The 26,245-nt window shown below is 38.0% G+C and overlaps 1 protein-coding gene across 8 annotated transcripts in view; it reads left to right on the forward strand.

Annotated features, from left to right (window-relative positions):
• The window catches only part of LOC122904295 (CYFIP-related Rac1 interactor B), a 520,830-nt gene that overhangs the window by 463,819 nt on the left and 30,766 nt on the right, over positions 1-26,245 (forward strand). For 2 of the 8 annotated variants that reach the window (XM_044244948.1, XM_044244944.1), the window contains exons 2-3: positions 2,876-2,914; positions 23,345-23,427. In XM_044244948.1, coding sequence (XP_044100883.1) covers positions 23,355-23,427 — 73 coding nt within the window. In that variant the 5' untranslated portion in view covers positions 2,876-2,914; positions 23,345-23,354. Of the gene's footprint in view, positions 1-2,875; positions 2,915-11,299; positions 11,319-23,344; positions 23,428-24,345; positions 24,429-26,245 lie in introns of those variants that run through there. The other 6 variants (XM_044244945.1, XM_044244943.1, XM_044244941.1 and 3 more) reach the window with 4 other exon arrangements.

Below are 26,245 nucleotides of genomic sequence, written 5' to 3' on the forward strand. Positions count from 1 at the left end.
TTTGGGATGTATGAGAGAAGGTAGTTGCAGAGGAATCCAAGGTTTTTACTTGAGCAGTTGGGAGGATAGAGATGCCATCAACCGAGTTAAGGGAGACTAGGTAGATCAGGTGTGGGGAGGGAAGATGAATAGTTTAGTTTTGAGATGGTAAGTTTGAGGTATCTATTTGAACATCCAAGAGGAGATATTGAATAGGCATTGGCTATGAGAGTATGGAATTGGAGATGAATGTCTAGACTGGATAATTAAATTTGAGATACGTAGTTGATACTAAAGCCATGAGATGGAATGAAATCACAGAGGAGAATGGACTGCATTCTGGGCACATCAGCATCTGGGGATTTGAGAGAAGTTCAGCAACAGAGATAAAGAGCATCCAGTGAGTTAGAATGAGATGGAAGGGAGTATGGTGTCCCAAAGGACAAGTGTCCTGGTTTCATCCCAAAAGCAGAGCTTGAGACAGACTCTTATTAGGCAGGTAATTTAGGGACCTGTTAACAAGAAACAAGTTGGTGGGGCACCTGGGTGGCTCAGCCCCGTTACATGTCTGCCTTTGGCTCAGGTCATGATCCTGGGGTCCTGGGATCAAGCCCTGCATGGGGCTCCCTGTTCAGTGGGAAGCCTGTTTCTCCCTCTCCTTCTCTGAGTCTCTCTCTCTCTCTCTCTCTCTCTGTCTGTCTGTCTCTCTCAATAAATAAATAAAATCTTAAGGGGAAAAAAAAAGAAACGAGTTGGAGAACTGGGGCCCGTGAAACAGGGAGGAAGGAAAAGTCAAAACAAGGGTCTGTATTGACCAGGTCACATCTGTGAGTACCTGGGCCTCAATTCTGAGGAAGTCCTCTGAGAAGACATAAGAAATAAGAATATGCCTTTGGGTGGGAAGGAGGGGGTATTTATATACCAGATCCCATTCCCCAGTGGTCAGGGGTTGCTTGATGTTAACTTCTTCATACTTCCAGGTCAGGGTTCATATATCCCAGGATGGCTGAAGAGTTCCTCCAAGCGTCTCTTAGAGCAAAGCTTGTGAGCAGAAAGTGAGCCCCATTAGTGCAGCTAAGGGGAGGTGCCCCAGCTTGAGTGAACTTGTGAGGCAGTGTGTGAGAGGTATCCCATACAGCCTTCCATTAAGCACTTGCAGTTTAGTCCATTCTGCTGCAGAGTTTTCAAGATCGTGGCCGGCCACACTGTCTATGTTAGACTTATAATAGGAGGGTTAGTGAAATAATGTTCATTTTTGCAGTCCTCTACGACTTTTTGTAGATTTGCCTTACCTTCAGCTCGCACTTGAACAGGTCAGGGCGTTGTCCTGGTTCAGTGACACAGATCTTCTCCAAGGGATCAATGCCTGTAATTGATTTATCATTGTTGGGTCATAACTGTTACAGCTGCTCACTTACAGTTATTACTGAGCATTGCAGCCCCAGTCGAATTCCCTAGGTTCTGGATGGAGTTCCTTCTGTCCCCATTGTGTAGCAGCAGCCATAAGTTGTTACAGGACTCCCCGATATAGTAACTCTTTCCTTAGCATGCTGGTCCGGTAAGGAGTCCAAGATAACCAGGTGGTAGTTGCTTCAGAATATTTCCTGTGTCTTCTGGCAGAAACCACTGTTCTCCTCCTCCGCTATCAGAATTTCTAATCCAGTGAACCTGAAGGTTGTCAATCTTATTTCCATCTGTTGGTTCCAGGACCTTTTTGTCCCTCTCCCTCCCTTTCTTTCTTTTTTTTTTTTTTTTTAAAGATTTATTTTATTTATTTGACAGACAGAGATCAGAAGTTGGCGAGAGGCAGGCAGAGAGAGAGGAGGAAGCAGGCTTCCCACAGAGCAGAGAGCCCGATGCGGGGCTTGATCCCAGGACCTTGGGATCATGACCCGAGCCAAAGGCAGCGGCTTAATCCACTGAGCCACCCAGGCGCCCCTCTCCCTCCCTTTCTTATCTGTCAGAGACACAGCACCACATTTTAGCCTTTAGAAGACAATGTACGTGTTTGATCATTTACCATCTTGGAAGGCAGTTCCCTATCCCCTCTAAATGTTACTAAGCATATAGAAATTGTGTTCACAAAGTCCAGGACTCTGGCCATAGGATAAGCTATTAGGAAAAGAGATTTTTATGTAAAGTGAGTAGTTACCTTAGTCAAATATGTCCCCCACTGCATGTGAACTCAGCTAGTTTGTTCTAGTGGCTGTAGTTGCTCTTGGCTATGAAGTTAGAATAAAATCATTTTGAAGATTTAATTTTACCTCAGATGTTTTAGGATTTGCAGATACCTTAATAGTATTAGTAAACCAGTCTTACAGAGGACTTCGTGGTTCACTTGGGTTTTGCCAGATGTACCTTGGGCAAGTAATGGGTTATTGTCATGGAATATAAGGATCTTAGTACCTCTAGCAAAACTGGGATTTTTAATACATTGAAAGGAAATGATTGTAAACTATGATAATAGTATAGAAATATATCTTTTTTGGTAATTTTAGGCCCCTGTTATATGAAAAAAGATGAATTAGAAATTTTCTTCCCTTTCTGTCTCTTGCTTCATGATATGATGAGGAGGACTATATGCTTCCCTTGGTAAAGACTGTAGTCTTTGAGTGTTTTGAGGATGGCAATTAGGGTGTCTTATCTAAGCCTGTTGGTATTTTACAGGGCTTAACATAATGGCTTACTCTTAGCAGGTTCTCTGTAAATAGTTGTTGATTTAATTCAAGGAGGTGTATGTTCGTTCATATACATACACACACATACATGTATATAGCGTATGTGTGTGATATGTGATGGCATTCATAAACTTTGTTAAAGTTTACTTTAATAAAATTACATGTTTTAAAGTATAATAATGTTTTAGACTTTCTTCCTTTTTTCTTTCTTTAAACAGATAGAAGGACAAGAACAGAATCACCAGCACTGGCTGAAGGTAAATATGTCTTTTGGGGGAAATGATAATTCAGATATAAATGAAAAGTTATGATTTAAGTAAAAAAACTATATTGGCTCAATATAATTTAAGGAAGATTTTCTGTATATAATATTGAACTGCTAAAAATATCTTTAGGAAATACCCTATACTGTTTAGTTTCTTAGAATAGGAAGTAGTGGGGGAAAATGTAAATCAATTAGAACTTTTTTTTTTTTTTAACAACTTTCTTTCAGTAAGAGAAGATATGTGTTTTTCTTTGAATTCCTTTTTAAGTCATTTTAGTTATCACCAGTATAGTTAATCAGGAAAGGTCTAACCCATAATTCTAGTGGTTTTAATATGTATGTGCTATAAAGGAAGACACTTTTCCATGCTTTCTTCAATAAGAATTCTAGCTGTTACCAGTTTTGGTCTTCTTGAAAAAGTCTTGCCAAGAACACAATAGCCGCCACAAAAGTTACTGATACAGGTGTCCTCAGTACTTAAACATTTATCATTCTGTAGTTGTTTTAATTATAACAAGTTAATAGGTATTTACAAATGTAATTTTTCTGTAGATATATTTTGTGTTCTTCAAGTGAAAATGAGCAGCTTAAAATTTCTTTTTGTGCTCTTCCTAGTCTTAAACAGAGATATTTACATTTCAAAACTTGCCTGTCATTTTACTAGAGCTGATAATAAGACAGTTATCATGATCATCTTTTGGAATTGTAATTACCTCACTTACTCTGTGTATGTTACAGTGCGGGAGTTGTCAACCTTTTTTTGGGCCGTGGACCTCTGGTAATCTGGTGAAGCCTGTGAATCCCTTCCCAGAATAATGATTCGAAAATGATTCGTGATGTTATGAAATAAGACACATAAGATTAAAAAGGAAATTAGTTATATTGAAGTATAACTAACAAATATTAAAAATAAGAATTTTTGATAGAGTAATATGTATGCTTCTCACAGTAGAGAATAAACTTCAGCAACAATTTTGCTAACTATTGTAATTTTAAATAGTGATGGATTTGCAGTAACTGTAGTATAATATGAAAATACCTCTGATTTCTATTGATGATAAGTTCATAGGTATTTCTAGTACACTGCATTGTTGCCTGTAATTTTGATTGAAGGAATTGTAAAACTTCACCTAGAGGTTAGTGAAAAGGTTCCCATCCAAGTCCACAGGTCACTGAATTGTTCCTCTGGACCCTAGATTAAGAACTCATGCTTATGAAAAGTTAGCTAGACCTTTCTTGCTCCATCATATTTGAATAAGTGTGTGTGTTTTTTTTTTAATGTTGTGTATAATTGATCTTTAAAGAGTGGGGTTACACACTCATTTCTTAAGAAATACCCCAATGGTGTAGGCTAGACGTTCTTGAAATAAATAGCTTTGAAGAAACTTCAGTTTGCTGGTCAATAATCACAGAAACAGTGGCATATTCTGTGGAAAAGGGAGTTGCAGATAAGTGGTAAGCCTTGGAGAGTGCCCATCTCCAGAGAATTCACATTCTGTTTCAAGGAACACGAAATTAACATGTAAAAAATAAAATACCAGCTTGAGATGTTGAAAGTTTAATGAGAAAAAAAATATCCTGATTTCCATAGGAAGGATACAGATAGTTAGGTCTGATGCTTGTATTATGGAATCACAAAGAAAGGTCAAGACTTATAAAAAGTCATCAACTGTTTTACAGTTAATTCAGTAACATGAACTGTACAATGATCATGTGCCAGCCTAAGCTAGGAAGAGCCCAGAATGGTGTTACTAAATTTGATAAATGGTCGTTCAGAACCTTGTAGCTGACTACCAATAAAGGGATTGGCAGACCTGTTGAAGCTTGACTGATAGCAAAAACACTATTGTTTTGAAGGGGACACAGTGGGGCATCTGACTTTGCAGTATTTTTTGGTTGTGGTGCACTTGGTTTGTTCTGGTGACGTGATCTGCCCGTATGCCGTATTTTAAAAATGTTCTCAAAGGCTTCACTATCAGGATAATTAGATTAAGCCCCACTTCTAAAAACTAATTTGCTGTTTTTGCCAAGTCCCCAAGTTTCTCTAGTCCTCAGTATCTTCCTATAAAATTAGAGAACCTGAGCTACATGATTTCAGGTCCTCTCATGAACCCTGTATTCTGGGCTGATTTTCTACCTTTTCTGGGACCCTTCACTTCCTTTCTCTTTCTCCCTACCAGCAACGTTTGAAAGACGGTAAAAATACTCAAAGTTGTTAAGTAGTTTGAACTTTTGTTTATATAAATATTGCCCTAGTAAAAGCTATACAAAACTTTAAAAGCTATAATTATTAGATAGTATACTTTGTTCAAAATGTTTTTATGATGTGTATACTCTGCATTTTGGTCTGCTGGAGTCTTTTTAGGCTTACAAGTGTACTGGTTTTTAAATGTAGGAAGATTATTCAAGTATACATTTTTAAGATTATGTGATTACCAAGAAGAGGAAATTTATATTTTGTTTTCATATTCTATTTGATTATGATGAGTCTGGAGGAGTTATATTTAAGAGAATGGTTTTAATTGAAGTTCGGGAACTGTAATGTCACTGTACTGAATTCCTTTAATATGCTGGGTCCAAACAGAGAGACCTGACAAATGGTAGAGAAATATTTAAGGACATTTCTTAGTCACCATCTGTCATCTTTTCTAGTCAGTGTTTTTTTTTTTTGTTTAATTTTTTTTCCTTAAAATATTTTTTTTCTCTGAGAATTTTATTCCTAATTTAGAAATTTTCATGCTGGTATTAATTTCTTTCAAGAAGACTTCAAAGTTTTAATTTTCTTTTTTTTTTTCTTAGAGTTTTAATTTTCTTTACTCTTTTTGGCTGAATTATGTGTATTTTCATTTATGACTAAGAAGAAGATGGCAGAATGGTTAAGAGAACTGTTAGGAGACAGGTTTGTGTGAGTGAGAATTCTAGCCTCATTGTTTACTAATTTGTTGACTTTGAGAAAGTTATTTAATCCTTCTGACCCTCAGGTTGCTCAGAAGTAAAATGGGGATTGTAGTGTTAGACAACCTCCAAAATGGTGAAGAACTTTATAAGATAATACTGTGTATATATTACTTGGCATCGTGTGTGGCACACAGAAAGATCTCAGTCATTTGTTTTTACTTTCATTTAGTCCTCAAAGCGTTCAAGGGCCTCTGCAAGTGCTTGGGACATGAAAATTAAGTTAAGTCACACTCAGGGCAAGATGGTTTTGATGCCCTTAGTTCCTTCAGTCTGTAATGTTAAAGAAGGTCCTTATGATAAATATTCCTAAATAACCCTTTCTAAACTTCGTTCTCTTTGGAAACTAAAGCATCATAATTACTAGAAAGGAGATAGCTTGTTTGTAATTTTTTGCATATGTGAGTATGTGTTTATAGTCTAATGGGTAACTTTCTTTTGACCTCAGTTTAATATATTTTAAGATATTTCCGATACTTAATGGGTTGTCAAGTGCCATAGGGGCTATTTAATTCTCAGAACCCAGTGAGAACTGAGGCCAGTGAGGAGAAATTAGCAAATGGGCAAATATTAGCTTAATATAAGCTTTGTGTGATTCTTCGCAGGATTCATGTTGGATAATTGTGCATCATTTAATCTTCCACTAAAGTTCCTAAAAAAGTTTCTAAAAATTGACTGAAGTCTAAATTTTTTTTAAGATTTTATTTATTTCTTGGAGAGAGAGGGCATAAGCAGGGGGTGGGGACAGAGGGAGAAGGAGAAGCAGACTCCCCAGTGATCAGGGAGCCTGACATGCTTGATCCCAGGACCCCAGGATCATGACCCGGGCCAAGGGCAGACACTCAACCAACGAGCTACCCAGGTGCCTCTGAATCATTTGAGAATAGAATGAGTTACCCCTGGATATAGTCATGCAGAATGAAATACTTAAGCAGTTGGCTGCTTGGCATGGATGTTGTAGAACAGCTACATATTTGACTAGACAGTCAAGTTTGAGTCTTCCATTTTAGCACATGTTGTGTTTAGTCTGGACTGCTATAACAAAATGCAGTAAACTAGGTGGCTTATAAATAGCAGAAATTTATTTCTCATAGTTCTGGAGGCTGGAAGTCCCAGGATCAAGGTGCTAGCATAGTTGGGTTCAGGTGAGGCCCACTTCCGAGTTCATAACACGGCTGTCCTTTTGCTGTGTCCTCATATGGTCGAAAGAGCAATGGAGTTTTCAGGGGTCATTTCTGTCAGGGCATTAATTCCATTCATGAGGTCTCTACACTGATGACCCGATCACCTTTCAAAGGGTTTAATCATGTTGGGTTTTAGGATTTCACAGGTGAATTATGAGGGGACACAGACATTCGTGTTCTATCTCTTACACTTTTATGTAGAATAGAAAGAGCTGATATATAAGATAGGCTTGGTAGCAAAACCAGACAAGAACAAAGAAAAAAATTAGTAGGTTGTCTTACTTACAAAATCTAAAGTGGAGTCTTTGGCCAAATCTAGAAATACAAATTGTTAAGTGACTGTGTAGAGTTAATATCAGGAATGCAAGGATGGTGTAGCAGTTAAAAATGTAGTCATGTAATCTTATATTCTTATAATCTCATAGTCATAGATTAAATGAAAAAGTGGTTGATATGATAAAGATGAGAGTTCTGCCTCAGAGTGGGTGTGTGTGTGTGGTGTGTGTGTATTTAATGCAAAATCAAGTCAAAATCCCTATAAGATATTTGTAGAACTTGACAGTTTTGTGGGTGAACAAAAGACCAGATTAGCGAAGGCACTTTTGCAGATCAATCATTACTTAAATGGTAAGCACAGACCACAAAGAAAAGTGGATTTTACATGTGACAGATGGCACCATAGACAAAGTTAAGACTAAGATACTGCAGTATTACAGACGAGGAGAAAATATTTGCCATGTGTATAAGCATCAAAGCATTGGTACCCAAAAGTCCTGTCTAGAATTCCTAAAGTCCAACTGTGGGGACTGGAGAGTGGCATATCAGCTGGAATTGAATTAGGAAAACATACCACCCTGGGTATTTCAAACAGGGAATTTAATATAGAGGATTGGTTTTGAAGGTATTAGACTAGAAGAGCAAAGGAGAAGAAAAGACATAGAATGGCCAAAAAAAAAAAAAAAAAAAAAAAAAAGATGGGATGATGGCTTTGCTACCAGAGATAAACTGCTCCCACCATTAGACTGCAACCCACAGGCTGCACTTTGTTCTGCCTCTAACTGGGGCAGCACATACTGGCCTCCCCTTATCTGAATGCTCTTAGAGCAGTTGCTGGTGTGTCCTAGCTAGAGATGGAAAGCTTCTCTCTCTCTCCTGCCTTCTCATTTTCCAGTGCCTCTTATTGACATAACCTAACAGCTGGAAAGAATGTCATGTACAGATTCTGGGCCCCCGCAGTGTGGACTACAGTGTATAGAAATATAGGTGTAGGAAAGATTGTAGAAAAATAAATGATACAAGTTACAAAGGACATGAATATAAATTTTACAGATGACCTATAAACATGGAGAGGCACATTTTTACTGGTAATCAAGAAAATGTAAATTAAAGCATCATTGAGATATTTCACAATCTAAACATTGAAGCTTGAGGTTTTGGAGGATGGAAGAGAGATGATCTTTTGCTAGTGGAACAGTGAATTGATGGAAGTACTGTGGAGAGCAGTTTGGCACAATGTAGTAAAATTATAGTTGCCCTTTAATTTCTATATGGCCATCTGGTGGAAACTCTTGTACATGGGTATATGTAGTATGAAAGGATATGTGTAAAGCATACTTTGCTAATAGAGAAAAATTGAAAAGGCATTGTCCCTCAATAGGTGAATAAGTAAATAAACTGGTTTCTTTGAACCACGAAATACTGTATACTAAGTGAACATGGATAATTCTCAAAACATTAATGACTGAGAAAAGTGAGTTCTAAAAGAATATGGACAATAAATCATGCATATTTGAAAAGCTGTGTTATGAATACACACCTCCATAGTAAAAATTGTAAAATGTGTTTGGAAAGGAAGCATACTTTTAGGATTAGTTTTAGGGGATGGAGGAGGGGAAAGTTGGTTGGGGAAGGTTGGAAGGTTAACTGCTCAGAAACATAGGGAGGCCTCTGAAGCACATACGGCGAAATGGCATTGCTTTAATCTGGTGGTAGAGTATGTGAATATATATATATATATATATATATATATATATATATATATATTTAAGTTATTTTCTAATTTTAAGAAATAGAAAGCAAGAAGGACTTAAGAATCAGCTGCTCTAGGAAGCCTTTGGTGAGGTGTTCCTTTTTCCGTATGCTCATTGTGTCGTCTGCGTGCTTCAGCGTGGAGCATGCCGCACCGTCGTGGCTGGTCTCTTCCACTCGTCTGTGAATTCCTCTGTGCCAGATACTCACTGTCTGTTGTAGTATTCGGCAGACAGGAGCTAAGGAAAGGTGGTTTGATTTAAAATAGCAACTATCACCAGGCACTGTAAGCACCAGTTAGCTGTAGAAGTACTCAAGGTTTTACATAATGCAAGGGGTTTTAAATGGCTCATCCATGCATTGTTGCGTGGGTATCGCAAAGTGTTCAGACACCTGAATTCCAATCCAGTCGTTTTTGTTGGGCATCTTTGAATGAGTTGTATGTGTATCAGTATCAGGGTATCAGTGACTATACATTTAAATTTTAAGATTAGAAGAGCGGAGGACAGGACAGAGGGAGAGAGAAAGATAATCTCAGGCAGACTCCCTGCTGAGTGCAGAGCCAGATTCAGGGCTCCGTATTACGGGGCTCCATCTCAGGAACCCCTGAGATCATGATCCGAGCGGAAATCAAGAGTCACACACTTAACTGATGAGCCACCCAGCTGTGCCCCTCTACATTTAATTTTTTAAAAAATTATTGATACAAAAGAATACCTTTATTTGTAAGCATGAAAGCCTAAAAGACTCCCTGGATCCAGCGGTAACTGAGGAACTGGAACGTTACCCAGACCTTTGAAGTTGCCTGGTCCTATGGCCCTGTCTCTCTCCAGAGATAAAAAGTATCTCAAACTTGGTGTTTATTATTCTCTTGCATTTTTATATATTTTACCATATATGTATGGATATAATCTTTTGTGGCTTTCAAAATAGTAGTCCTTTTCTTTTTTTTTTTTAAAGATTTTATTTATTTATTTGAGAGAGAGCGAGTGAGAGAGAGAACTTAAGCAGGGGAAATAGGAGAGGGAGAAACAGGCTTCCTGCCCAGCAGGGAGCCTGATGTGGGGCTTGATCCCAGGTCCTTGGGATCATGACCTGAGCTGAAGGCAGCTGCTGAAGGACTGAGCCACCCAGGCACCCCAGTCGTTCCTTTTTTAAAAAAAGATTTTATTTATTTATTTGAGAGAAAGCGAGCGAGCAAGCGAGCGAGAGGGCATGAGCTGGGGGAGGGGCGCAGTGGGAAAGAGACTCTCCAGTGAGCAGGGAGCCCAATGCTGGCCCAATTCCAGAACTCCAGGGTCATGACCCAAGCCAAAGGCAGCCACCCAACCAACTGAGCTACTCAGGTGCCCATAAAATAGGGGTACATTTTAAAAAGTGAGTTCACAGTACTATTTCTATTTCTTGTTTAATGATCATATTTTTTCAAGAGAAATCTTTTTAATCTTTGTAAAATAGGTAATTTGGGGGTTCAGCGTTTTTGGCTTTTTTCATATTCTCATCACCTTTCTGTACATTCTTAAATTACTTACTTGCCTTGGAACTTTATATTAGCCCTTCTAATAACCTGTGTTTGTTCCTGATGTAAAGCATCGTAGCAGGAAGCATGTCTTTGCTTTCTTGTTTTAAATTTGCAACTCAGGCATTAATTTGCAGCGGTGGTTTGGTTTTTAACAGCTAGAGGTGTGGAAGAGTACTAGTTACTAGTAATCTCTGAATCAAACTCAAAGATGCCATGACAGTCTAAAGTGATACTAGTTTATTATGGTTCACTTCCATTTAAGGAATAGTATTGATCTCCTAATTTATTGTATTTATCACACATGGCCAGGCATCCTAGTGAGTCTTTATTTAAAATAGTATAGGGGTGCCTGGGTGGCTTAGTGGATTAAAGCCTCTGCCTTCAGCTCAGGTGATGATCCTAAGGTCATGGGATCAAGCCCTGCATCGGGCTCTCTGCTCAGCGGGGAGCCAGCTTCCCCCACTCTCTCTACCTGCCTCTCTGCCTGCTTGTGATCTCTGTCTCTCAAATAAATAAATAAAATCTTTTAAAAAATAGTGTAAGTAATGTTATTTATTTATTTATTCATTTGACAGAGAGAGAAAGAGAGAGAGAGCGAGCAGAAGCAGAGGGAGCAGCAGGCAGAGGGAGAAGCAGGATTCCCACTGAGCAGGGAGCCCGATGTGGGACTCTATCCCAGGACTCTGGGATCATGACCTGAGCTGAAGGTACCTGCTTGATGGACTGAGCCACTCAGCCGTCCCAAGGTTTTTCTTTTAACATACTAAATCTAAGTGTATCCACTAGATGTCAGCATTAGGAGAGATGCAGTGTAACGCGTAGAGTCATAGCCAGAAGCAATATGAGATTCAGTCTAACCAAGTACTTGACTTGGGTCAAGTCACGTATTTTGTGGGAGAGTAAAGACTAGAAATTAGGTCTCCTAGTTGCCATTCTGTTGTTCGTTTATGTCACTCTCTTCAAGACTGGTAACTCCTCTCCGTGTTATTACTGGGCTAATTATATTGCTCTTGACTCCTGCTAGGGATTTATGGTGAAACTTTAGTAGTTCTGTGGTGGTAGTGTGGCTGGGCACCCAGTAACACCTGAGTCCTGCATCTTCTCCTCTACATTTTACAAAGGAAGGAGAATCAAAGGATCTCTTTATTAATAGCTACACTAGTATCTGATGATGATAGATGAGATATTGTGGGTAAGGATAAGGAGTAAGCTACTCTCTAAAACTTTCTATCAGTCAGATTTCAACCAAGATAGCAGAAACCTTGCTAGGTATATTTCAAAAGGGATTTAACATGTGGATTTATTTATACAAATGTTGGAAGCTTGAGCAAAAAAAGGTTTGCAAGTTTTTACTCACGGCACTGCTGACATTAATTCTGAAGTGTTTCACAACACCTCTTCTGGTACCAAATGTGTGGGGCTTTTTTTCCCACACTAGTCAATTCTCCCAACTCTCCAGACACCAGTCCTACAATTCATTTTAGTACTGATGCTGACTCCTAGCTATGCAGAGTTGGTGTGCAGACCTCACAGGTGAAGGGCTTAGTCCCACAATGCTCCAGTTTATTTCAGATGCCGTTCACAAGTCCACGCCTCCTGTACTTCTGACCGTCCAGGTGTGAAAGGGGGCCAGGGGTGGGGGGTTCCCGTGACTCCTTCCTCAGGTTTGAAAATCTGCTGTAGTGGGTCACAGAACTCAGAGAAACACTTTATACTAGTACCAGTTTATTATAAAGGAATTTTATAAAGGGTACAAATGAGCAGCCATATGAAGAGGTATGTAAGGTGAGGTCCAGAAATGTCCTGAGCGTAGATGCTTCTGTCTCCGTGGGGTTGGGGTATGTTCCCTTCCTAGCATGTGGATGTATTTACCAATTTGGAATTTCCTCAGGCACCATCATTTATGGGTTTTAATGGAGGTCCCATTATATAGGCATGGCTGATTTTAAATCATTGGCCATTGGTGATCAATCTCTAGTCCCTCTCCCCTTGCCAGAGGTCGCGTGGTAGGGCTGCAGTCTAAGTGTGCCTTGGTCTTTGTGGCGACTAGCCCTCATCTTGAAGCTACAGGGGACTCATTAAAAGATGCCCCTGTCACCCAGGAAATTCCAAGGGATTTAGGATCCCGGTTTAGGCACGGGGAGGGCAGGTGGGATAAAGACCATATACATGTGCTATTCTATCTCATGAGGTAACTAAGATATTAATGATAACTACAGGAAGCAACTTTCACTTCTTAGGCTGGGGGAAAGAAGGGAAAGGTAGGTTTGACAGAATTTAGGAGCTTGAAGGAGGACCTCTGTAAGACTGGAAGCTCAGACCTCTGGAGGGGTCAGGGACTGCAGTGCTGCTAGGCATTCCCTGGGAGCTGGAGCCTAGAGCCGTAGTGAACTTTTGTTTGTTTGTTTTTTAAGATTTTAGGGGCACCTGAGTGGCTCAGTTGGTTAAGCATCTGCCTTCAGCTCAGGTCATGATCCCAGGATCCTGTGATTGAGTCCCACATCAGGCTCCCTGCTCAGCGGGGATCCTGCTTCTTCCTCTCCCACTGCCCCTTCCCCAGCTTGTGCTCTTTCTCTCTCTCTCCAAAATAAATAAAATCTTTTTTCCCCTAGTCATAGAGCATGTATGAATGGGGGCAGGAGCAGAGGGAGGGAGACAAGCAAACTTCCTTGCTGAATGCAGAACCCTATTTAGGGGCCCATTCCCACGACCCCGAAATCATGACCTGAGCTGAAATTAAGAGTCTAACGCCTAATCAACTGAGCGACCCCAGGTGTCCCCAAATAGCTAGCTTTTGATGACAGGAAATGCTGACAGGACTTGAAAAACAGTGATCTCCCCCCCCCCCAGTTTTATTTATTTAAATAATCTCTACACTTAACATGGAGCTTGAACTCATGACTCTGAGATTCTTCCAACTCAGTCAGCTAGAAGCCCCCACAGAGGGACCTTCTTTCTTCCCACCTTCCAATTTCCTTGTAGTTGGTGGGGCCCAGTGAGAAGCCATCTGACAAAGTAGTCTAGGAGATACCCTTTTCAGCTTTTTTGTCCCAACATCTCCTTTTAGGAGATTATAGAACGATGGGCTTGGTGGTGAGCATTAGTAGGTAAATAACTGTCACAGTCTACCTTTTTGACCACACAGTAATCATTCATCTTTTTTGTTTTGAGTACAGTGCCACTGTTTTCATGCTTCCTTTCCGAATTCTATCTAACACTTGGATAGTGCATGCTCAGATGGTCTTAGGATCCCAGAGGGGATGCGCAGTCTGCTTATTTTACCAAATGTTGTGGAACCAGGAGTGGAGAGAGAGTTGAAGTCCTGGGAGCTTAGATTCTGCTTAAACATGTTTACCTTGTAAAGATCAGAAAACAGGAGGGGCAAGAGGAAAAGGGATATCTTGTTACTGCATTTATTGAAAAATGTTTGTTGCCCAGTCATTGTGATTGTGTTAGAAGATTCTGTTTAGCAGCTTCCCTTCTTGGGAAGAAAGAATTGAAGATGAAGGTACTGGCAGATCAGGGTGTGATGTGCATTTGTAGTGCAGTCAGTGGAGCAGATAGTGTCATGTCGGGATAATTATTATAGATGCTTTATTGGGATGCTAGCCTGAGGTGGTTATTTCTCTCCGTTACAGTGGCACTCAACTAACTATTGAAGGTTTCCCACTTCGTGCACAAAGTTATTATGTTCAGTACAATCAACCACTATGTTCCTAAAGTAAGTGTAGCCATGTTAGAAGCTAAGAAGGAATTGTGATCGTACCTCTCCTTTAAATTACTGTGTACCTGAATGATTCTTCAAATAAGAGAAATGCCACGAGATCTAACCTGTTTATAGTTTGTAAATGAATTCAGTAGGTATTTATTGGCTATTTACTCTGTAGCTCTTTGAAGATTTACTTTGTGTGCTTGTATCAGAGATGCATCAAATACATAGTTGGCCAATAAAGTCAGTATTCAGCTAAGACCAAAGCCAAAAATCATCATAGAATATGCTTCTGGAATATATTATCAGAAAATATACTGAAATGTAATTATTACGATGTTACTAATTTGAACAGATTTTAAAAATTTGACCTACTGAAAATATTTTGTTCTTACACTATTGTCAGCTGCTCAGTGACTCCTGGGCTACTCTGATGCTCATTTGCAATATTAAATCAACACTGGCTTTCAAATAGTGATGATGTACTTTTATAGAAGTAGTTCTGTAAACAAGACTTTGTGCCATATTTGAAGGGGATGGTGCCTGAATGTTTTTAGAAGCAGATGTGCTAAGTGATATTGTTGATACCATTTGAAATTTTTTTGAAGTTCCTTCTATTTTAGCTTGTACTTGCTGCTTCATGGAATCACTTGAGAAATGTTTATCTTTAATAAGCCTTTACCTAGAAATATGGCATTAGAGTTTTATAACTGGCTTGCAGGATAGCAAAACTGAATTTCTACCTGCCTTTCAACTTTGCATTCACCTAATTGCAACATTTTCTTTATTGTGCAATGATTAGAAGGATCATTCTAGCTTATGTTCTATAGTATTTTTGTAATTATTCTCTAAGAGCCTGCTCATTTAATTTTTCAACAGGTTCCGGTAGGTGAAGTACTTTCTCTGGAAGAACCATTGCTTATTAGTAATTTCGTTTTTGTTGGCATTATTATTCAGAGTGCAATATTAATTTTTTAATATTAAAGTAGATTTTTAAACAAGTACTTAGCTGCTTGATTGAGCAACTCCAGAATCTCTTGTATATCTGGTGGTTTTTTTTGGAGAGTTATGAAACTGATTCACTATGTCTTTGCTAATGCAAAATATATTTTGCTATATTACATTGTGTCATAATTAGTTTCTGAACACACAGCTGAAGAATGTGAACAAAGCTTAAGCTTCTGATTCCTCAGCTACCCTTGGCCTTCATCATGTGTGTTTCATTGTCAGTGAAAATTGAATCATATTTTTCATTAGTGATTTTCCATTCTGTTAATATTTCTTCAGATTCATGATACATGTTATATGAGAACCAGAAATCTCTTGGTAAGTAAAGCAGAAGTGTGGTTGAATTCTCCATTAACCCACCACCTTGTCCATTTTAAATGCTTCCTGTTGCTTTTACAGGTCTAAATGTCCGACAATACAGAGAAATACAATATTTAATATTAAGTGATGTTTTTATGCACAACAAAATATGATTCAGCAGCAATTTATGGTAATATGTTCTCTAGAAGACCTTTTTGCCTAGAATTCCGAGCTGGATAGATACAAGAAGTTCTTTGTCTTCAACACTAAAAATGGTTGGCGGTTTTTAGTGGTCACTTCAATAAGTTTTTTTGCACTCAAACTTTTTTAGTCACTATAAATTAGAAGGTATAGTTTTGTATTAAAGCATTCCTATAAAATCTGTTGTGAGTTTTTTTTTTAAAGAGAAGAAAGTATGTTTTTCAGTATCTCCTTTTCTCTAACACTTCATCATATTTCCTTGAGTTCTTTATTCATTTATCCACGTTGAAGATGATAATAGATGTTGGCTTGGTACTGGAGTTTGTTCTCCTTATAAAATTTTGATAGCACAGGATCAGCACTCTGTTTTTAGTTCCTCAGATTTGAAGAATTCCCAAATAGGGCTTTTGGGGGAAGACTTACAGTCTAAAGGAAACTAAATAAAACTTAAACCCACATTTCCAAGCTTTCTTTTTTAATGTTATGAATGCTGTTCAGTTTTACGAAGATCAGAATTATGATGTAGTCTAGTCTCCATTCTTACTTGGAGCCATACTGGTGGCTGTAGAAGGATATTATGTTCTTGCTTAGTTAGGTGGGCATACTGTAAACTTTCTTGATATTTCTATTATCTGTCACTGTTTCTCTAATTTTTTTAGTATTTCATAAATTCTTACTTGTTGCTCATAAGACTGTGGCTTTTACTGAGAGAGAGAGAGAATCTTTATTATTCTGACTGGGAAAGCATGCATGCTTTCTAAATTCTCAGGCCTTTTTTTTTTTTTTTTAAATTCAGTTTTCAGTTGTCAGTATTTATCTTGGTTTTTCCTCCTCCTTTCTTGAAACACTTCTAAAACTTTACAAATTTTTGTTTTCTGTATTTTCAGTCATTTGTTTATTGAGAAAATATTTATGACTACCTAGTACATCCCCAAGCATTGTTTCAGGAGCTTGGGATAGAATGCTATACAAAATAGAGCCCTTAGCTTCTTAAAAGTTTACCTTGCAGTGGCAGACACAAATAGATAAAGGTACAGATCTGTGTTAGATGGTGATAACCATCAGTTTGGGAATAGGAAAGAGAGATTTTACAGGTGGATTAGTCAAGGAAGCCCTCTGTAAGGTGGTCTGACTGAAACTGTGACCTGGGAAGCACGGTAGCTTCTCATTTGAAGGTGTGTGACACAGCATTCCAGGCAAGGGAAAAAGCAGGTCCAGAGGCTCCAAGGAGAGAGAAACCTTGCTTTGTTAGAGAAACTGCAACAGGTTGCTGTGGAGAGTAGTGGGAGATGAGGCCAAAGTGAGTCGGGGACAGATCATGTAGGCTTTTGTAGGACCTGGTAAGAAGTTTGGATTTTATTCTGAGTGCATGTGTAAGCCATTGCATGTTTTTCAGCAGAGAAAGGATGTGGTTGATTTATATTTTTAAGAGATTGCTTTGATTCTTAAATAAAAAGACATTGTAACAGGAAGCAGAAGTAGAAGCAGTTAGGAGGTTTTCAAAGTAATCCCAGCGAGAAGTGATGGTGGCAAGAGCAAGGCTGATACAGCAGTGAAGAGGTGAGATGGGCTCTCCTTTAAGCTGATGAGAAAAGTGTACTGAGGAGGAGAGAATGTCAGTTATGTCAGATGCTCCTGAAAGGGGAAGTAAGGTGAGGACTTGAGAATTAACCGTTGGAGTTAGCAACATGGAGGTTATTTGATGAACCTGCCAAAACAATTTTGGTGGTGTAGGGTGGGACAGAAGCCTGGTTGGAGAGGACTAAAAGACAATGTGGAAGCAACTCTTCGTAAGGAATTTTGGTGCCAAGAGAAGCAGGGAATAGGGTGGGAACTGGAAGGGGAAATGCAATCAAGGCAAGTTTTTGTTTTGTTTAGGATGGAAGAAGTAACTATGGATGCCGAAGGGAAAGGTATGGAAAAAGAACAGCTATAAAGTAGAACAGAAACTCAGAAGAATGGATTGTCCTAAATGTCAGATGAAGAACATATTTCAGGAAGGAGTGAGTGATAAACTGGGTCAAAGGCTGTTAGGAGATGAAAGTTGAAGTATGAAAATTGCCCTTTGGAGTTAGCCAGATGCAAGCTTTGGGGATCTTGACAGGGACTAGCTTCATCATATTGGTGGGACTAAAAGCCAGATAGGAACATTGAAAGAATGGGAGGTAAAAAGTGAAAAAAATAACTACAGGCAACTTGTGTGAACAGTTCTTGCTCTAAAGACGATAGGCAGGATGGTGTACGGGAGACCTGAAGCCGTGGGTAGGAGAACCAGGTCTCTCGGGAATAGGTGCAGAGAGGCACACTGAATGGTTACTGGTGAAGAAGGGGTGGAAAGAACAGTAGATGATTCATTCTTTCTTTCTCTCTTTCGACAACATAGTGAAGTCATTTCGTGCACTTGAGGATGGAAGATAGGTTGTTAGAGGTGTGAGGAGATTTAAAATAAATAAGCCTTATGGAATGGTCACCTGGTGAAGTGGGAGAGTAGATTGATTGATAGGATTGTGGGGCAGAACTGAGGATGCATTTCATGTTAGTGGCTATACATTTAAAGTAGTGCTTCTTAACTGGGGCAGTTTTGCCCCCCAGGAGGTAGTTGACAACATCTGGGGTGCTGTTGGTTGTCACAGCTGGGTGCTGGGGTGATACCAGGTATCTAGTGAGTAGAGGCCTGGAATGAAGGCTGCTCAACATCCTACAGTGCCCAGGACAGCTCCCACAACAGAGGATTATATGGTTCAAGTGTTAATAATGCCGAGTTTAAGAAACCCTCATTTATAAGGAAGCTAATTGGTGTGAGTTTTTCTTTTTTCTCATTCCCCCACCCAGAAATAGTAAGTTTATAAACCAAATGTGAAACAAACTGACAAATAAAGTAATTCAGATTATGTTAAATATGCTGACGGAGGAAGTTGGGTAATGTGATCGAAGGTACTAAGGTGGAGGCATCTACTGTGGATAAGGTTGGCAGACAGATCGCGTCTGAAGAGGACGCATTAGTGGGACCTGAAGAATGAAAAAAAGGCCAGCCGTGGGAGAATCTTGGGGACTAGCATTCTACGCAGAGGAGACAGCTTTATAAAGCCCCTGAGCGCAAAAGGGTAAATGAAATAACAGCATCTCCTAGGAATTTTCTAAAAAGGGAGGAAATAGTACATTAACTGTACAGTTAATAGTATTAACTATACTGTATTAACTATACTGTATTTACTGTACACTTAATACTATTAACTGTACAGTTAATAGTACATTAACTGTAACGTATAGTTATGTTTCTGTTGGCTTCTATTATTCTAATTAAAGAAGCTTCTTTTCAAATGTTTTGTGGGAAAATGGTCCAGTGTATTTATTAAGTGCCTTTTGTGCGCTCAAAAATACATTCCACAGACTCCAGGCCAGGAAGAGCAAGTTCCTTTGCCGGTAACTCACCAACTTGGAAACAAACATATAACATAAGAGCTCACAATCACAAAATTTTACCAGAAATACTGTGAACACTTGAAGTCACCTATATCTGATTTCTGTGTGTAACGTTTCTTCTTAGCTTATTTAGTAGATATTTATAATATTTAGTTTAATCTACTTATAATATTTAGTTTTTCAGATTGTAAAACAGTTTATTATTCTAAATTATACTATTTATTACTTACTAGTGCCTCTCAAATAATAAAAAGCATTTGGCCCGAGTTTTATATAATCTTAACACTCTCTTTTTTATCTCTTAGTGTCTTTTGTATCACATTTATTAATCTAAAACTTAGAAATCTTACTAGTCAGAATGTTTTAGATGTCAATGACAGAAACCCACCTCAGCTAAACAGATAAAAAGGAAATTGGTTGAAATATACTAGGATATCTTAAAGCCAGAGGAAAATCCAGCAACTGAACCAAGGGAAATGGCAGCCTAGAATTCAGGAACAAATGGAATTAGAAATTAGTGACTTCAGGACACTTTTCTCTAGTGCATTCTGGCTTTATCCTTTGTGACAGACTGGCTTTTTCTGTGGCAGGAAATATGGCTTCCACACACTCTGAAGCCTCAGCGTTCCTTGGGGTGTGCTACTGGAACAGATCCTCTAACAGTAAATAGGTGCCAAGCATGGTTACAAAATGTTTTGCTTCTGTTAACCCATTTAATGATTTTATGAACCCTCTGCAGTGGATATTAATATTATTAATGATTTACAGATGAGGCATGGGAAAATTAAGAAACCTGACTATAGTTGCAAGGCTTAGAAGTAAGTAGCAGAGCTGGGGTTTGGGGTACCAGGCAGTCTGGTACCTACCAGACCTGACAGCTACCATACTGTATTTGTTGAAATCAGGGGATGAAGAGGTTTTGTTTATTGTGATTTTGGCTAAAGAGTTAAACTGTGCAAGACAGGGATATGGTTTTGATTTATTCGTTTATCCTTATTAAAAGGATACAATAACTGATGATATTATAATGAACTGTTTTCAGGTCTTTGAAAAATTCCCTGAGTTATTTATTTAAGTAATCTCTACACCCATCGTTGGGCTTGAACTCAAAACCCTCAGGTCAAGAGTCTCCTGCTCCTCCAACTGAACCACCCTAACTCCTTGAATTCCGTGAGTTTTTGTTCAAAGAGGCATATGTAGTTTGGTTTGCCTACATAGATCTTTCTTTTCTTTTTTTTTTTTTTTTAAGATTTTATTTATTTATTTGACAGAGAGAGATCACAAGCAGGCAGAGAGGCAGGCAGAGAGAGAGGAGGAAGCAGGCTCCCTGCCAAGCAGGGAGCCTGATGCAGGGCTCCATCGCAGGACCCTGAGATCATGACCTGAGCCAAAGGCAGAGGCATAACCCACTGAGCCTCCCAGGCATCCCTATGTAGATCTTTCTCGAGTGGTCTTTGGTAAAGAAACTTTCTGAGTTGTATGCATTCATACTACATTCAGTGGTTCTCAACCAGGGATGATTCTTCCTGGGAACATGTGATAGTATCTTGAGTCATTTTTGGTTGTCACAACTCGTGTGCTATATTACATATGTAGCCTCCATACATATAGGCCCAGGATGTTGCTAAAGGTCCTACCGTGTGAGACAGTCCTCTCTCCACAAAAGAATTGTCCAGCCCCAGATGTTAATAGTACTGCGGTTGAGAAACCTGTACTAGATAAGCTGGGCCGTTTTCAAACTACGTGTTTGGGATGAAGAGGTAAGAAATTCTAAATTTTTGAGTACTTGTTGAGGGGATTAAGGTCACATCGGGCTAGGGTGCCTTGAAAGAAGGACCACATAGTAGAAGTTCACAGAGGTGTGTATAGGGAAATGAAGCAGACAGACTTGGCCAATTTTGAGTATTTTCCTTGAGGATCGACTGTGTGCATACAAGTAAAAAGGTAAGGAAACCTAATCTCCCTTCCTCCTGTACCTGATGATGATCTCGTAAGAAGAATTTTAGGATAGCATTTCAGCAATATTCTTGAAAATAAGTGGACTTTGTCAGTTACTGTGATTTATGACATTGAAATTCATTGATAAGTCGAAGACTGGCTTATATTAAAGAAGTAGAGCTGTTACTGTTTTTTAAAAATAATTTTGTAATTCTAGGGTTATAGTTAACAATATCCAACATTTATCACATGCTTTCTGTGTGCCAGACCCTGTGCTAAGTTAGTGCTTAATCTTGCTGAACTCTCCTAATAACCCTTTAAAATAGTTTCTGTGGTATGTATATTTTGCTGATGAAGAAAATGAGTCCTGGAAATGTTAACTGGCATCCTCAAGGTCCGACAGCTTGTCAGCTAGAGGTGGAATTCTGGTTCGATTCCACAGAAGTACTCTCTTAACACCAAATGGTGTGCTGCCTTTTTTCTCTTAAAGATAATTTCAGTCCTCTCTTGTGCTTATTTTCCTTCTGTAGTTGAAATTTTGATACCATTAGGTAATTCTTTGTATATTTGGTCTCAGTTCTTGTTAGTGAAGGAATTTTATATATGTTTAGAAACAGATATTCCATATATATGTGAAAACTTATAAATTAAAGCTGTGAAGTACTCTATTTCCAAATATTTCCAAAGGGGAAAAAAACAATTCTTGAATAAATTTGGTAACCAATTTGAGGTCTTATTTGGATGTGAAGATTTTGGAAAAACACTTATATTTCTGTGTATAAAAAAGCCTAGAATTTCAGTGGATAAGATAATTAAGATGAAATATTTCCCTTTCTTTTACTCTCAGTTTATCTGTGTAGAACATTGTATGAAATCTTTCCAGTGAAATTCTGTGTAAGAAGGATTTTAATATAAAAAACAAGATAGATTCTGACCTCTCCCACTGGAAGAGAGGACTTTTCAGTGTTTATCATTTGTGAATAAATTTTAACATTTTCTAAGAAGTGTGTGGTCAGTCCACCACACTTTGACCCATAAAGCAAATAACTTACACATATACTGTTAGCTCCTCTTTGGGACGCTCAGAGTCAGATTAAGTATGCCACTGTCCAGAGAGTAAGGGGGGGGGTGGACAGTATAGATGCCCAGAAGTCCTAACTCTTTTCAGATGGTCTGTAATGGGGGTGAGTAATAAGACATCTCCTTTCACTGATAAAAAATACTGTTACTTTTTTATTTTGTTTCATTTATATTTGCTACCAGTTCCCTATTTGGAGAAGAAAAAACAATTGAAACCGAGAGAAGGGAGGGTGTGGGGTGCCTGTGCTGTCACAGTTTGCCTTCCCTGTAGTTACTGCAGTTTCACAGTTTGAGCCTGTTTTCCCGGATGTTCCTTCCACCTTCCACCTGCACCCTCACTGACTGATGGCAGATTGAGGGGCAAGATTTATGCTAATGCCTTAATTTTTACCGTTTTTCCTCTGCAAACTTACTAAGTTGTGATGATTGCTGGCTCCCTTTTGCTTGTTTGCTGTGTTAAGTTCCAAGTCATATACTTTGTGTGTTTGTATATAGTTGATACTGTTGAATTATCAGTCTTTGAGTTAAATAATGAAAAATCTGATTAATTTTAGGAATATAGAAGATGTAAAAATACTGGTTTATGTGTGGTAAAACTTTCTAAATGGGTCATCGATTGATAACTCCCTTCGGTCTTTAATGGTTAAATGTGGTTTAAATACTGTCTTCCTAGTATTCCCAGTAGGGTGGAAACTCTCCCTATTAAAAATAATAGTTTCAGTTTTCACTTATTTGGGAGATCTGTTTTTGATGTTAAATTGAGAATATATGCCTCAAACATTTTAAAGGAGTAACACTAGCATAGTTATTAATCAAATGTAAATATTGCAAGTTACATGTAAAAATATCTTTTTTCCAGTCTTGCTTTATGTAACTTTTTTGATGTGTGGAAAAGAGGGAAAGGGCTCTAAACTCAAGAGCCAATGTGCTTTTGTTGTTCCAAATTTTCAATGCCAGAAGTATATAAACCTGCACCTGTTGGTAATTATGAGCAAGCCAGCCTTTGCCAAATCCCAGGCCTCTGCTTAAATTTTTTTTACTGGAACTAAATGATGTTGCCATTTTTATTTTTAGGTTTGCTGGCATGGGTAATCTCATTAAGGTGCTAACCAGGGACATAGACCACAATGCAGCACATTTTTTCTTGGACTTTGAAAGTAAGTCTCTTTAGCCCTTCACAGCTGGTGCATAATGGTAAAGGTGAAAGATGGTCACACCGCAGTGAAGGCTGGCCCGAATATTTGTTAATAAAATATGGGGATCAAACAAAATTTGCATGATTTTTTTCTTAATCGTAGGCAAACATCACCATCGTATGTATAATTCTTTAGTTTTTCATTTGCTAAAGTCATGTTGAGTCTGTAGCCAGTGCCGTCCTTTCATTAGTCCATGAAGCAACCAGCCTTATGATGAACATTCTAATAGTATGCCTTGGTGACTACGCCCAGCAATGTGTTTGCTCAGAATCCTGTGATAATCTTACCGAAAATCAGTGTGGTGCTGCATATCCAGAGTCAGTACTTTAAACAACCTCCACAAATTTATTAATAATCCAAATTTGGTTAGAAATACATGCTTTAATGAATGGCATACAGGAAGTAAGCTGAATATTCTGCTATGTTAAGATGAAATGCAAAGGTGAGCTGTGGCCAAAACTCTCCATATTTGGCTTTGAAGTAAATCTTTGTTTCAGTGCAATATTAAACAAGATTACATGTGAATAATTCTTGATAAGAAATTTCTTTTTCAGAATACTAGCACTATTGGAATACTTAAAGAATTTTTCATTATAAGGCCATTAATGAAACTTGTCTTGGGAGAATTTTGAGAAGAATTAGACCAACAGTTGTGCCATTGTGTACAGGAAAACCACATTTCACCTCTAGGTCCTACATATCAACACCCTGAGAACCCGGTTTGCTGTCTGCCAGAGCACAGTCTGGGTAACCTGAAGGATGAATTCATGGCCTAATGAACATTTTCCCTGTTACTTTTTTTTTTTTTTTTTTTTTTAAATTTCAGATGTTCTTTTTTATAAAGGGATATTTTCTCTTTTCTCATTCTTGTCTTGACAGGTACCTTAACATGGGGAATCTTCTTAAAGTTTTGACATGCACAGACCTTGAGCAGGGGCCAAATTTTTTCCTTGATTTTGAAAGTGAGAAGATGATTTTATATCTATTTCTCTTTGCCTGCAGTAGACTGCGTCTGTCTTGCACTAAATGAATGTTTCTACTTTGCCATCTTTTTAACTGCTTTGCATGACTGAGCTATGAATTGTTTGAGTAAAATTTCTGGTGCCTTCTAGAACTAGAAGTCATATTTTATAGATTAAATTATGAAAAAATGTTTTTACTTGAATTTTTATAGGAGAGTCTTATCTCCTAGTTGGACATTATTTTGTAATTGGAGATACTCTAATGAAAATTTTCATGAGAAAATTTTGGTGGAAAGGACAAATGCTACTTTGAGATTTGTTAATAGAAGCAATATTTGGGGGAAAATTTATTGCAGTTGAGAAAAATTGACTAGGCTTTAATTACTCTATGTATCAAAGTATTTTAAATTACAAATCTGTTCATGAAGGCCATTCAAAGCTCAGTAATTTGGGCATAATATTAAAAGGTAAGTGTGAACCTTAATTATTTAATCTTTACAGATAATTAATTTGAAAAGTTAAACTCATTATATGTATGTATTTCAGGAATCCTTTTTTTTTTTTTTTTCTAACTCTAAATAAAAAGAAAAATAATGGGTTCACAGACCTTTAAGTAATTTGCCTTCTGTTTGTTTTATGTTGCATGACCTATTGTAATATGGTCTAAGAGTGGCAGGTAAGTGTCATTGACCCCTGTGCATGTTGGAGAGCTTTTGCTTTTTGGCTGTCTGTATCGCTTTAGCTTATCTGGTTGTCAGATTGAGAACAATGAAATTAAATGGTTGTTTCACTGTGAATGTGGCTGTTTTAACTGATCATTATTAGAAAATTGTTAGGAAGGGGTGAAGAGATAAAAATTTTTAAGTTGTGTGATCCTATGCATTTTTATTTGAGATTAAAGCATTTGAACAGATTTTTAAATTCTTAAAATTTAAGACCTTTTTGGGTTTTAAAAACAAAATAAGCAAATCCCTTAAAATCTATCTCCAGAGAGTCTTTGTATTTTCCATCAACTTAAGTTTATGTGATATTATACAATTCGTTCTATTTTATGGATAATTTATATATTTTTTCTTTAAACGAGGACAGTTCATATGAATCAGTTTGTAGCTTATCTCTGTTTTATGGAATTATTTGTGGTCTCTGTTTGTTTTTTTGTTTTTTTTTGTTTTTTTTTTTTAAATTTTACTACATTCCTAGAACTGTTCTTTTACAGTTTGGGTCCTGTGTACAGGCTAGCAAAGAAAAGTAATGTGAATATCAGGACCATATTAAATTGTTGGGTTCTTAGGGGAAGATTTTATTAAATGAGTATTAGTTTTCTTGACCCTTCTCAACAATTTAACAGTGCCATTTTAAGTGCATGTTTGGCATGAATTTTAATCAGCTTGGGGATGTTAAGCACATTGCTGACTTGAAGATTATTCTTTCAGATGAGGCAACTTACGTTAGAGCTGTATTTTAGTTTATTTGCATCTGTTTCAAACTGGTCTTGTATATTTTTCTGCTATTCTGTCTCCTTTTTATTCTGTCTCAAATTCCTTACATTTGCAGAATCTTGGCTTGATACAGTCAAGATCTTGTTCAAGACTTGGCACTTGATCTTTTTATAAACCTAGCATCATGTTGTGGTCAAGTGAGAAGCACAAATTCACTGTAGTATTTTAAGTATTATTTGGTCTTGATTTTACAGTCTTTGGGGGTTTGAACCATTATCCTTAAAATTTAAATAGCTAATTTAGTGACAGGAATAGGTTAAAATTGCTACCAACACCAATAACCAGTAATGAAGAACTATATATGAAGTGTTAACTAAA

The sequence above is a fragment of the Neovison vison genome, chromosome 4 (assembly GCF_020171115.1).
Source record: "Neovison vison isolate M4711 chromosome 4, ASM_NN_V1, whole genome shotgun sequence".
Lineage (NCBI taxonomy): Eukaryota > Metazoa > Chordata > Mammalia > Carnivora > Mustelidae > Neogale > Neogale vison.